At 37.3% G+C, this 15,030-nt stretch overlaps 1 protein-coding gene across 1 annotated transcript in view; it reads right to left on the bottom strand.

Moving 5' to 3' along the window:
- The window catches only part of LOC115433053 (alpha-1A adrenergic receptor-like), a 35,426-nt gene extending 21,617 nt beyond the window's left edge, over positions 1 to 13,809 (bottom strand). The window contains exons 1-3 of the mRNA XM_030154248.1: positions 13,347 to 13,809; positions 9,866 to 10,117; positions 6,051 to 6,438 (exon numbers count right to left, since the gene is read on the bottom strand). Coding sequence (XP_030010108.1) covers positions 6,051 to 6,438; positions 9,866 to 10,117; positions 13,347 to 13,676 — 970 coding nt within the window. The 5' untranslated portion in view covers positions 13,677 to 13,809. The remainder of the gene's footprint in view (positions 1 to 6,050; positions 6,439 to 9,865; positions 10,118 to 13,346) is intronic.
- Positions 13,810 to 15,030: the final 1,221 nt, after the last annotated feature.

The raw sequence follows: 15,030 nt of genomic DNA, 5'->3' as shown, positions 1-15,030 counted from the left end.
ACTCCACTGACACTCTGCCAGAACAAATGGAGTTAACAATGAATATGAAGGTTTAAATGATGTTTGTGTTGAATTATTTTTGGTTCCAGCACCTTTTTGTGTGTTCTCAGTGTAAGTCACTATGTCAAAATCAGACTTATTATCACATCTAACCTGAGGACTGAAGAGGCAGAAAGTGTTTTACTGTTACTGTTAAAAGCAGCAACAGCAGCTCTATGATATCTAAAGTCTGAATCTGTAGGGAGGACACACGTCTGAAGGTTGGATGGTAAATGTGCACACTTTTGGATTCTGTAACAACAGAACTAGATGAAACGAACCACACATCAGTATAATATGATCTGTTATGGACAGAGAATGTTCAGGAGTGTACTGCATGACTAGTTTTGGATACATACAGGGTGGGGAAGCAAAATTTACAATGGACATTTAGTTGTTTTTTCTCAGCAGGCACTACGTCAATTGTTTTGAAACCAAACATATATTGATGTCATAATCATACCTAACACTATTATCCATACCTTTTCAGAAACTTTTGACCATATGAGTAATCAGGAAAGCAAACGTCAAAGAGTGTGTGATTTGCTGAATGCACTTGTCACACCAAAGGAGATTTCAAAAATAGTTGGAGTGTCCATAAAGACTGTTTATAATGTAAAGAAGAGAATGACTATGAGCAAAACTATTACGAGAAAGTCTGGAAGATACTATTAAAGAAGAATGGGAGAAGTTGTCACCCGAATATTTGAGGAACACTTGCGCAAGTTTCAGGAAGCGTGTGAAGGCAGTTATTGAGAAAGAAGGAGGACACATAGAATAAAAACATTTTCTATGATGTCAATTTTCTTGTGGCAAATAAATTCTCATGACTTTCAATAAACTAACTGGTCATACACTGTCTTTCAATCCCTGCCTCAAAATATTGTAAATTTTGCTTCCCCACCCTGTATGTCTGGAGTAGTGCTATGCAGCAGAGTTTCCTTTGCCAAATACTGTCTGAAAAGAAGTTCTGGTGGAACATGTACCCATGAGGATGTGCATTGCAATAGTTAAATGACTAAGCCCCTACAAAACCTGTCAAAACTGGTTATTTTTAATGTGTAATTGCTGCTGCGAGGTTGTTCTTAGTTATAGTGAGGGAGATTTTCAAAAGAGTAACATCCAGATTTCAGAAGGAAGGAGAATGACAATCCTGTCACAGTAGCTGGGTTTCCATTACCCTCAGAAATGCACAAAAAATGTAAACTGCGCAATAGAAAACTGGTAATGGAAACACCAAAATGTCGCAAAAACTGTCAAAGATTGCAAAAAAAGGTTTTACGCTCTCATGAGGTGGTTTTTGAGACGCTTCGATTTAGAAGTATAGAGCAAAAGTGTACTTGAAACACACTTTCACTCATCTGTGCACGGTGGTTTTGCTCATGCCAAACATCTCACATATGACCCCGTACTCAGAACAGGTGGTTCTAGTTTGTATCAGGCAATATCCACTTGCTTTTGTGTAGGAACTGCCTCCCGAAGGCATGACAAGTCTGGTGCCACGAGAGGTTCAATAACATCACACAGTTCATTAAATGTTGCCCGGGTCATTCGGAAATTCTGGATTCACAACTCAAATCAATCAATCAATCAATCAAATTTTATTTATATAGTGCCAAATCATAACAAAAGTTATCTAGTGACACTTTGCATATAGAGCCAGACTCTCAACGCTGTTGGTCGTTAGTGAATTCCTGATGTCCAATTCTCTCCCAGAGATCCATTCTGTATGGCCGCTGCCATAAATAAGTACTTTGTCTTGAGACAATTAGATGTTCCCTTTTTCTTTTGTTTAAGACAGTCACTGCGATACCAGTAGATGAACCGACACTACAATGCCAACATCATGGAGGTTTGGAATCACACTCAGTGCATCCATCTTACATAAACGAGCATCTTGCGAGAACTATACAGTATTTTTTTTTTTATTAACTTTTTTTATTGGAAGTAATTTCACAGGTATGACAATGCAATGTGACAAAAAGGACTTCCATTCTTTCATTTTTCTTTTTGTCCCTCCCACAGTCCCACCTTACACAAATGAAGACAATCGGTAATGTAAATCCAATTTTGACAAGCAATCAATAAAGAGTGGATACAACAATTGTCCAATTAACAGAAAAAAAAAAGTAGGTAGAATAAAACAAAACAAACAAAAGGACAAAATCAAACAACACAGAACCAAGAGAAAAAGAAAGAAAAAAGAGGAAACAGTATTTTACGAGGATTACGACATGTTGCGAGATGCGACTTTACTAGAATCACGCATCCGAATCCAGACACTCTTCAGTGGAAACACCTACAAGTAGCAACTGTACTTTGTCGAAACTGTAGAAATATCGCTTTTATTTTGTGGAAGACTGAAATGGAAACCCAGCTATTGAGACAAAAATAGTAGCTCTTATTCTGACACATAATACTGTACATCCAGACTACTGCACGATTTTAATAATACGAGGTGAGGCTCTCTGTAGACATAAAAAGGTTTTATTGTGCTCACTGGGTGTTTTAATCAGCCACTGAAGGTCAGACGTCAGAGCTGCGAAGCACTGAGTGAAATACTGTTACTGGTTCAAAGGTCAGAGACGAGCAGCTCCAAAACTGTCAACAGCCCATAAACAGAGCTCTGACATCACTTCTTGTGGCTCCACTGCAGCACTTTTAATAGAAACTGGAACATTTGTGATTTTAACAAATATTTTAGCATCGTAAACTACAGCTGCCGTAGACTGTATTCACACATCAGCCTTTTTTCTGTGACACCACTCTCTGAAAAGTATGACATTACAATGCCATGTTCTTTCTATTGCACCTTTATGTCACTGCCACCATGTGATCAGCAACAAAACACAATGGATAATGAACATCTAGAGCTGGAGTCTCAAACTCATTTTCTTTCAGGGGCCACATTCAGCCTAATTTGATTTCCAGTGGGCTGGACCAGTAAAATAATAACATAATAACCTATAAATAATGACAACTCAAAATTTTTGTCTTTGTTTTAGTGCAAAAAACCCCATTAAATTCTGAAAAAACTTACTTTTATTAACTATCCAAACAAAAAAAAATGTGAACCTGAAAAAACTGAAATTTCTTAAGAAAAATAAGTGCAATTTCAACAATATTATGCCTCAACTTATCATGTCTACATGTACATTATGGATCGGATCTACAAAGACACTAAACATTTAATAACAGGCGGAATATTGTTAAATTACACTTCATTTTCTTTCTTGTTCATATTTGTTCAGGTTATTCACATTTTATCATTATAGGATAGTTTGTAAATGTAAATATTTTCATAATTTAATGTTATTTTTTTCACTAAAACAAAGACAAAAATTTGAAGTTGTCATTATTTACAGGTCATAATGTAATATTGTTTTTTTCACATCAAACCAAGAAGAAAATATTGAGTCATTATTTTTTGTAGGTTATTATGCTATTATTATTTTACTTGAGATCATATTGGTCTGTATGTGGAGCATGAACTAAACTGAGTTCGACAGCCTTAACTGTGGAATTTTTACACTTTGCAAATTCATCCCATGGGCCAGATTGGAACCTTTGGTGGGCCGCATTTGGACCCCTGATCTAGAGGGACCATATATCATGGTAATAATGTTTTTGATAGACGTTAACTATCGCTCAACAACAGTTAATGTTAACATTCAACTATTTCCTAGTAACATTACTGTGTATTGGATGTAATCTGTATGAATACTACACAGAGCCATGCCTTCCAGTGAATGTCATGCTCATTCTTGCGTCAACTGCCACAAATGCAATAACACCATAAATTATCATGGTCACATCAGCAGAAGTACAGCTGAGCAGCAATGACAGCTTGGATCAGTCACAGCCTTCATCACAAAAGAATGACGTTGCTGTAACAAGGATGCAATTTAATTAACTTCCACAGTATATTCACACCGTATAGACTCACAAATGAAAAGGGGGTTTAGAAGATACAACATGCTGGGATGTATACCCCTATATATCACAATATGCGAAGGAACCACAGCATCCACCGTCTTATTGTATTCAGACTGCACTACAAAATTTTACAAATAAATGCAAAATGGCTACTATATAACAGCTATTAGGGTCCAAAATCAACATCCACACAGAGTCAAATGCAGGTTAATTTAGGTTTGACAGATAAATAAATAGATGTCATTAATGGCTTAATCACAGTGTGCTGTGTATGTGTACAGGCTGAGACTAAGCAGCCATGTACAGCTGCTGCTTTGACACTTACAAACACATTCATGCTCAGTGTCTGTAAAGGAGGTTATGCCATGGTTATATCATGACTGGAACGCTGACCCGTGGGGAACCACGGATTCTAGATGTGGTAGTCTTTTTTGCTGGGGAGAGGTGACTTTTGGGAAAAGATGTTCGTCTACATTTTATAAGTACGGACGAGGGCTGCACGATATTGGAAAAAACTGACAATGCAATTCTTTTAAGCTTGTGATAAATATTTTGATATGAAAAAATACTCAGGAGGATATAGTAGTTGTGTGGTGCCGACATAAATGGTCCAACAAATTAGTTGTGTTTCCTCTTGTTGTGGCAACAATTGCAAGACATTGTTGACACAGAACATGTGTTTCAGTTTCATCCTTCTTGTAGCCAAAATAATTCCAGAGAACTGACATTGCCTTTCTTTTTGGCACAAAGTCTTCGTTTTCAGTGATTTTCTCTTGTTCGTTGCTCATTTTTCAATGTTATTACCAGTGACTCACTCAGTGTCCAGGGTCTGCTTCGGCAAACTGATTAAAAACGATTGTGATCGGTGGATCTCTGTTTGCAGTGTGTGCCAGGTACTCAGGTTGAAATTAGATGAGAACACGTTGAGTTCATTTTCCTCCTACATTGCAGGACCTGCGATGTGACTGTTGCGTACATGTACATTGCGATGACAATGCTCAAATGATGTATAGGGCAGCTCTAGTACTGACATAAAAATTATTTGGTAAAACATTCTTTAAAATTTAAATGACAATTAATATATTAATACAAATGTCTTGAGACTTAAGTTAGTAAATGCATTGTTCCTGCTTTCAACCTCATTTTCCGTCATGCAGCATGTTACTGTCAACTTCCTGTCAACCATCATTGACATTGTAAGGCTATTGTATTCCAGAATTACTAATATCTCCCAAAATATTGGCCAAATCAACTTGTCGTTTTCACTAGTCTCTTCCTTGACCAAAAATACATAAGTATGCCAAACTGCAGCAGTCAGCTCTTTCTGGATTTTACGTGATGCCTGAGACACACACACACACACACACACAGAGTCCATTTCCCTTTTAGAATATAGATTAAAATATTCTGAATTTTAACATCCAAGCAGAAAGACTTGAGATTACTTTTGACAAATATTACAACAGACTGTGTTATACTGAAACTTCTAAGTGTAAATTAAACAAAATTTATGAAAGATGGTTTGGTACTGTGAAGAACTGTGTGTGTGTGTGTGTGTGTGTGTGTGTGTGTGTGTGTGTGTGTGTGTGTGTGTGTGAATGCCTGCTATTGAAAGACACACAATTTGAGGGTTATGCTCGCTTCAGTTTTTCAATATGGAAATGTGGAAAAAAATGTGAAACACTCTGATACAAAGTGGGAAAATTTCAGAAAGGTCGCTATGAAATAATTAAAGAAATTTCAGCCGTCAGTAAATGTTTATTAATGGCTATGACAAAAGGACAAATGCCAGTGCAGTGATGATGAATGTGGTGAAGCTGGTTTAAAAATGTCAGATTTTTCCAAGTCAAATACTGACCCTAAATAACACAGTACCCATGAGCCTCAGCTGCTGTTGCCATGGAGAGAAAGCCTATTTCTAGAAAATTCAATCTGTATCTCAATCCTGCCAACAACTGAATGTGAATGTTTGTGAATGGACATGGACACAAAGACATTTTTCAGAGTTTGATTTGGAAGAGCAGTTTGACATTAATTGATCAAATGTGATTAATTTTGTATTGGTGGATACTTACTGAGCGGCAGAGTGAGGAAGAAGGGAAGCCAGCAGAGGATGAACATGCCCACTACCACCCCCAGTGTCTTGGCTGCTTTCTTCTCTCTGGAGAACTTCAGTAGTTTGACAGTGAGCGTGCTGCGTCCAGCTGAGTTCCCGCCCCCTTTGGAGGCGGAACACATGTCCTGGATCTGCTGGTTCCTGCAGTGGATCCTTAAGGTGAGCTCGTTGGAGTCCTCATTCCGCTCCTTCATCATGCCCGCCTCCAGGTTCTTGGTGGTGCGTTTAGCCACGATGTAGACTCGGAAATACATGGCGAGGATGACGGCCAGAGGGATATAGAAAGAGCCGAGCGACGAGAAGAGAGCGTAGAACGGCTCCTCAGTGATCAGACACACTGTGTCATCCTGCACAGACACCACAGTTATGATAGTCACCAAAAGTAAGGCTCAAACAGATTCAGACCATAAACAGACGACCTTGAAAAGACATTAATAGAATAGTGCTGTTACGCTGAATTAACCCTTAAAGAACCAGTACTACTTTAGTGGCAGTTCCCAAATAACTTTTTCTCTCAGTTTGATTCTTTCAAGTTATTTATCACCAATTATTTTGATTTAATTCAACCTGGATTTTTTTCAGTGAAAATCAGGTATTTTAGTTTTTATACTCTTGTATATACATTATTCTTTTTATGGCACCTTGGACGATTGCACTTTTGTTTTTACGTTGTACCTGTACAATGACACTAAAGACATTCTATTCTATTTCTATTTTCCTGTGCTTAATTTACCGATTATGTAGATGTTCATAAAAGCTCAGATTAAAGTTGAAGGTTATTATATCAGAAACAGAGAAAACGGAAGAAATAATGTTTTTTTTTTCAGCAAAGATATCAATAATTGAACATAAAAACAAGTGTCTCTGGTTTTACTGGTAAATCAGTTTTGTAGAGGATGATGAAGTTTCACTACAGAGCCTCTGAACGTCCAAATGGATCATAACTGATGACCATGAAAAGATGAGAAACAGCATTTTACCTGAATTATTTACATATATTGGTAGCATTAGTGAATCAACAGTCATTAAACCTTTTAGATCAGCAGATGGTTTTGGTTGCCAGCAGCTGAGGGTTAATTTCCCCTTCAAAATGAACAAAAATCACTATATGTATTCATAAAGGTTCATTGTACAGAGTTGTTATTCTAAGAATGCTTTTACAAGTGAAACATGTAAAACATTTGGGTAATTCATCCTGTAAAAGTGTGGACTAATTTAATGAAAGACCAATTTTGATGTCGGCTGCAGACGGCATGTGAGGTAGTTAAGGGTCATTACGGGTGGTTATGGGTCTTTATGGTTTGTTATAGGTCATTACACATAATTATGGTCTTCACTAGGTTGTAATGGTCATTGCCCCACGGGTGGTGTTGACCAGTCAGTGGAATGACCTCCCAGGATCCTTTGCTTTTACAAGAAATACATTAATATGTAAAAGCAAATATCACTCTCTGTGCAGTATTAAAATCTAACACACATGAATGCAGTAATGTGAATCCAATTACATCATGTATAATAAGAAAAAAACTAACAAGTCCCATTTTGCTGCTCATGATTGGTAGTACTTGCATACTTCGACAGCATGTATTGGTACTTTTATTTAAACTGGAGTATTTTCAACGTGTGTATTAGTCCTCCTACTGTACTAAATCTTTGTAAACTTCTCACACCCCTGACAAGTGTGGCTTAAAGTTACAAAGGAGGAGAGGATGAAGGAAAAACAACAAAGTGAGAATCAATGAGCTTCTGTTAGATGTCACTGAAGCACTTACATTAAATTACAGCAGCTGTTTGAACACTTTTATTACCACTCTCTCCTCATTTTCTTCTCTCATGAGGCATTCTTCTTTCCTTGTCATCTTATGTGGTCTTCTGAACTATATTTGAACTACTTCATATTTTTCAAGAGGAACATGTCATTATATAAGGATCCCTTAAAGAAAAGTCTGTTGTTTTTCAGCCCAATTTATTCATCTAAAAATAGAAAACTACACCCATCAAAAGCACAGAGGTGAAAGAACGTTCTTTATGTAATTGATTAAAACCATTTTTCCATTGGAAAAAGCTTTTTTTTTCTGTGATGCCCTTACACTAAATTTTTTTCTTTTTCATGAAAATGCCCTACAGCAGCAAAACTATACATTTCATAAACTCTATAGATTAATTTGCAGACTAACTGAACAGTCAAGTGCTGCCAGATGATAAAGAGCCTTAATAAATGGATTATAATGTACCTGCAAGCCTTACAACCTTAATGTTAACAACCCATAAAGCACCATTCTCTGCATTTACAGTTGTTCTAGACACAGTTAAGACTAATATTAATGGATTAACAAACATTGGATGTCATTTTCATTCGTATTTTTATGCAATGACATAATCTGTACAGGTTCTTTAAAAATCAGGTCAGGTGATGAATCACGATAACGCCTCACCACAGCTGATTGTGTAGCCTCATGACAAACAGCAGTTGTCATGGTTGCTTTACATCCTCAGTGGTTGAGTCATTAATACTGTGTAATTACAATTCCACAGTTCACTGTACCTTTACCTTTCAGAATAAAAAAAACCCAGAAGAGCCCAGATTTTTTCCACTCGTAGGTGTTTTCACACAGGCAGAATGTTAAATATAAGACTGAAAGCTGTGGTTACTCATCGCTTTACTGGTTTTACAGAAGCTTGGAAAAGTGAGATGACATGTCGTGATGTCAGGCCCATTAATTAAGGCACATTAATTATCTGTAGAAATGAGGGAATTTCTTGATTCAAAGATCCATCGTGATACAGACTTTGATGCAGTAAACTAAGTCTGGGTGTTTTAGAGTTTGCAGTCTATCTAATAATAATAATTATACTGCACTAATACTCATTGTTGATTTTTCAGTCTCAGACCAGACAGTAAAGATGTAAATCTACATCAGGTATTTTACCAGGAACTTTAACTTTAGCCAGGATTTGTGTTACTACTGAAATTACTCAGGTAAAAAACATTCACTCGACTCCAAACCTGAAAAGTTCCTAGTATGGGGGGTAGGACTTTTCAGATTCCCCAGAATTCTTCAGGGTAGGGTGTGTGTTGATGAACGCTTGTGTGTTGACATCTGGGCACATTATGGATTTTATGAACTTGCTGGATAGACACACACTGTTTGTAAAGTCTCCTTCACAAAAACGACATATATTGGGAACATAATAAATCAGAGGAAGTACAACTGCTGGTAACCACCAGAGCTACCCTGTACGACCATAAACACACTGAGCCCAGCTCAGCAAAAAACACGGCAGAGGTTCTGTTAACATTTCTGTCTGACTCAAGAGCTTTAACTTCAGCGTTCGCCCTGTGGCCTGTGTCAGTGGCAGTCTTCATAGCCAAGGATTTATGGCCTTATTTGGTTGTTTCACCACCTGTTGAGCTGTGATTTACCCTCCCACCATGAAGCCACGACTAAACCAAAGCACAAATAAAACTGTAGGCTATAAACATATTTACATTTACATTTACATTTACAAGAAGTAGTTGCAGAAGTAGGTGCAGTTAAGGGGTAATAATATGTCCAGTTCATATTCAGACATATTAGGGACATAGTAATCTACTATAATCATGGCTGTCCCTTAAAATAAAACAGAAATAGCCCTGCTTGTTCTGGAAATATTGTAAGTGGAGAGAAGAGACAGTGGTTTGATTAAACATATTCCCTTTATGCACAATTCCTTATCTGCAGTATTTATGTTGATGTGTTTCCGTCAGTGATGCATGATGGGTAATGTTGTTACCTGTGAGGGTGGCTGCTTCCAGCCGAGCAGTGGGCCGATGGAGATGACGATGGCCAGGATCCAGACGCCCAGCATGGCGAGCAGCGCCCTCTTCTCTGTGACAATCATGGGGTACTGCAGTGGGTAACGCACGCCGATGTAGCGGTCAATGGATATGACGCACAGAGACATGATGGACGCCGTGCAGCACAGGACGTCCACCGCTGCCCATATGTCACAGAAGATCCGACCAAACACCCAGTAATCCAGCACCTGTCCAGCACGGAAAAAAAACTCCAGGTCATTTTATACTGTTTTTTTTTTCTTTTTTCTTTTTTTTTTAAGTTTGACTTAATCTGTATAAAGGAACAAAAAAAAGGATCAAATCACAAAATCAGAAGCTAGTAAGTGTATTTTCTCAATTAAAATGTTTTGTTTGCAAATGTGGTTTTGATTTTAATCTTTTCTGTTGTTCTTGGCCACTAGTCCTGAATCTGTGTGGTTCCTCTCTTAACACTTACTACAACACTAAGACTGGGCAGCACACACTAAAGACACACAGTAAAACTTACACTGCACTTATAGGTCTGTTTTAAAACTATGACTCCACTCAGGAGTGAAACAGTTTGTCATCTGTTTTTGTTTGGTACTAAAGATGAACCAGTTAATCACACTGATAGTTGCACTGAAGCTGATGCCGATATTGGCGAATTGGAAATAACTGACTTTTAATGTATTAATACTAACTTTGACAGAAAATCACATTGATTTTTGCAATAACAGTGATGTACACTTCAATACTTCTGGTTTAATTACTTTGGGTTGGATGGTCAGATTATCAGTACAACAGTTTTCTGGTTTCTAATATGTGAGATAGAGTCAGACATGTTTTTTGGGGGGGGTATCATCAGATTAAACCTTTATCTGCTTTTCCCTGCTCCAAACTATTGCTCTTTTGATTGCCTTTAAAAATACACTATCACCAATCTCTATTTAGTGCAGTGACATTTGTTACGGTGTGAGTGCAGTTGGAGGATAACGTAATGACTCCTGTAGGTGGTGTAGATAGTAATCCGGCAGACATTGGTGTTTTCCCAAAAATGGTCCTAACTGACAGGAAAAAAGTCACAACATACACAAAAAATATAGAGAAACTATTTTAAGATGAAGCAAAATGATAATTTAAGGCATTCCTCCATTTGTTTGGATCATTTTCAAAGCTTTGGAAATTTATGTTTGGTCCATGTTTGGTGGGAAAATTTTAGAGCTGCAGGTCACATGGTTTGTTCATGTTTACGTCCAATAATAGTCCAACAAGACAAGATAGTGTGTTTCTATTTATGTGATTATTTACAAAAAGTTTCAATCTGAAATTATACAGTACTTGCTATTATGTAGTCTAGTAGTAGGCTATATAAACAGGATCATTTTGGCCCTGCTATCATGTTCTTGTTTGGTCTTGGCTCTCTGTAAGTGCAATCACATAATTTTTAGGTTTAATGAAACCTAGGGTCTACCGTCAGAACGTGTTTACTTTAAGATCTGCTCAAAAGACGTTTAAGTCTAGCTGTTTCCACTCTTTCGTTCTTTACATTTTTCCCACCTAATATTTCCTCTAAGGCTGCAGCATGTGACTATTTTCATTTCAAGTTCATCTGTAGATTATTATTTTAGTCAAATCATCCAACGTCTCTTCAATAAACTGCCCTGAAATGAGCAAAAAAAGACCATCAGAAGCATAGCAGCTCACTTAACTTATTAACATGACATATGTTGTCATTGCAGATTCCCAGAATATCAGTTTACAGTGATGTGTAATAGAAAACCACAGCCAGTCCTCTCTGGAAAAGCTAGAACCAGAAAATATTTAGAATATTTTCTTTGAGAAATGACTTTGAAGAGTACCGAGGCAGTAAATTGTTCTGCCGTAGACGATTGGCCAGTTGATCCCAAATGTTCAAGCCATTAATCTCAGTTTTTCTCCTTTTTTATGTTGAGTACCTGCTTTTGGTTCATTTGCTTATTTTTATTGGCTGTTTATGAGAATATCTATATTATTTCAATGCCAGAAAAAGGTTGAAAATACCCAAGAAATATCCCTTAATCTAAGACACAGATTCAGTTCTGTTCATCTGGATTAAGATACACTCAGTGGTTGTAACATTTAAGAATAAACCCAGTAGGGTAGCATTTCTTAATTTTCCTAAAACCTTACAATAGCCACTTGAGCTTTAATAATAGGCTCCTTCACCTGCCATCTTATTTTTAATACTTGTTATATAGTGGTGATGACTTTTTGGTGGAAAAAAATAAGGCTTTTCATCATGCTAAAAGTGTTCATATCTGTAGAATAACTCAAAACCAGGTGTGTCAAACATGTGGCCCGTGGGCTATATAACTGACACCAAATGTCAAACGTTTGACACCAATATTTGACACCATATGTTTGACACCAGACGCCAAAAGGTGTAATCCATCCCATGGGATGAACATGTGAAATGCAAATACACTGAAGATATTGACAGTCAAGGCGTTAAAATTATTTTAGTTCAGGGGCCACATACAAACCAATGAGATCTCAAGTAGGTCAGACCAGTACAATAATAGAATAACAACCTATAAACAATAACAACTCCATTTTTTTCCCTTTGTGTTAGCTTAAAAAAGTAAAATTACATGAAAATATTTACATTTACAAACTATATTTTCATTTAAAAAAAATGTGAATAACCGAACAAATATGAACAACTAGGAATGTCTTAAGAAAAGAGAAGTGCACACGTTCTTCTTATATAATTAATAAATCACATAGTCACAATCAGTTCATGAGCAGAGGTGAATATTTTATTTCATCTTTATGGGTAACACTGCGATATCATAACAAGCTATAGATAATGCCAACACCAAATTTTCTCCTTAATTTAGTGTGAAAAAAATCAGCCTACTGTATAAAAATGTTTGTATCTACAAACTATCCTTTCACAAAAAATGTAAATAACCTGAGCAAATATGAATAACCTGAAATTTCTTAAAAGAAGTAAGTGCAATTTTTATCATATTCTGCCTGTTACTAAATGTTTTGTGCCTTTGTAGATCCACTGTGGTCTGTAAGTTGTAATGTACATCTGGAAATAAGTTGAGGCACAATATTGGTAAAATTGCACTTATTTTTCTTAGGAAATATCAGGTTGTTTGTTGTTCATGTTATTCACATTTTTTCAAGGATAGTTTAGATATAAACCTTTTCATTCTGTTATTGAACTTTTACTGGTCCATTTGAGGTATTGGGTTGTGTGTGGCCCCTGAACTACAATAATAGTCTAAACTGATGTAAACCAAAATAATTTCAAATTAAAACAAACAAACAAACAAACAAACAAACAAACAAACAAAAACACTCAACTGTTTAACAAAGTAAAAAAGAAAATGAAAAACAATCCAGTCAAAGGGGTTGACTTCCACTTGAGTGCTAAAGCCATGCACAGTGGGCAGTTCCACTGACCTCCAGGGTGGCGGACACCGGCAGCACCGTAGTGCCCAGGAGCAGGTCCGCGATGGCCAGGTTAATGATGAAGTAGTTGGTCGGGATCCGCAGGTGTCGGTTACAAACCACTGACAAGATGACGAGGATGTTCCCGACGATGGCGAACATGATGAAGGAGGACAGCACCATCCCGACCGGAACCGCACGGCTCAAGTCCAGCGGGGCCGCTCCGTGGGGTCCCCGGGGCTGGGAGCCGTCAGTACGGTTCGAGGACGTGTTGGAGTCCGGTAGGGGCGGCTGGGTCCCCGGGTACAGATCAGCGGAGGAGCCGTTACTCCACAGACTCATGGTGGACACAAAAGTGATTCACTGTTGGAAAACCGCTTGAAAACTTAATGAAGTGCTTTCTGAGGTGTGTTAATAACAGCTCCGGGTGGTGATTTTAGATAAAAATCCGTCGGCGGGAGTCTCCATGTTTACATCCCGGGAGCAGCAGCAGCAGGTGGCGGGGACTCAGGCTCGGACCGTCGGACAACCTCCTGCCGGCCGAGCGGGCTCCTCCTCGGCTGGAAGTGCTGCTCCAGTAGCGGGTCAGATGCCTGTGTCCTTTTATGGTTCAAGTGTTTAATGTGGGAAAGTTCCGACTGGTGAAAAAAAGACACAAACTGCAGCATCTTACTCTCACGGTGACCGAGACGCACTGAGATCCTCCTTCACTGCGTCTGGAAACATGGCGTCAACGGACACTTTACGCACAGGTTGTTCCATGTTCTTCAATAAACACAACAAACACTCACACCACTACAGCTGATGGACAGGCTTCTTACTGGGAAACTGAGCTTTTGTGGTTTGTTTTCTGTTTTTTGTATGCACTCCCACTTTTACATCCTTGTACAATGACAATAAAGTCTATTCTATTCTATTCTATTTGGTTCTATTCTATTCTATTTTGAAAATTCAATGATCAGATAGATTTTTGTCCAACATGTTCCAGTCTTTATCACAGAAGTCTCCATGTGTGAAGTTTATGTCTGTAAGTTTCACATATCCATCACTTATTTTATCTAAGAATCAGAATCAGAAACATCTTTATTTGCCAAGTATATAAACACATAAAAATATTTTTTTTGCCCATAGATGTTCTCTCTCTCTATATGTTATAAATATAAGATGTAAGAAAAAATGCAAGAAAAGTCAAATAATAAAAAAAAAAAAAACAACTCTATGTACATATAAACTCTCTCTCTCTCTCTCTCTCTCTCTATATATATATATATATATATATATATACATATATATATATATATATATATATATATATATATATATATATATATATATATATATAAGGGCAGAGTGTCAACTTCTGTACAGTTATTGTGCAATTTCTTTGTGCAGTTGTGGATATCAATATCCACAATTATTCATGATATTATTTTGATGCTGGCTAGTTATGTAATGAAGGTGTTGCTAAAGTGATGAAATTTACACATCAGTCAATACATATAGTGGTGGAAAAAAGTTTATGGACACCCCTTATATTTGTGATGTATTGCATTAAGAATCACTCTGCCTTTTGAAACACAAAATTGACATTTCTGCCAATATTTCATGATAATATTTGTGGGTGTGTAAAATTTAAGGGTGAAAAAATATTTCCACTCCTGTATTTGGAATCTTAACTGGATTTGTGCATAACAGT

This window comes from Sphaeramia orbicularis, chromosome 14 (assembly GCF_902148855.1).
Source record: "Sphaeramia orbicularis chromosome 14, fSphaOr1.1, whole genome shotgun sequence".
Lineage (NCBI taxonomy): Eukaryota > Metazoa > Chordata > Actinopteri > Kurtiformes > Apogonidae > Sphaeramia > Sphaeramia orbicularis.
Note: the sequence above shows the minus strand (reverse complement) of the source record. Positions and strands in the feature narration are given on the sequence as shown.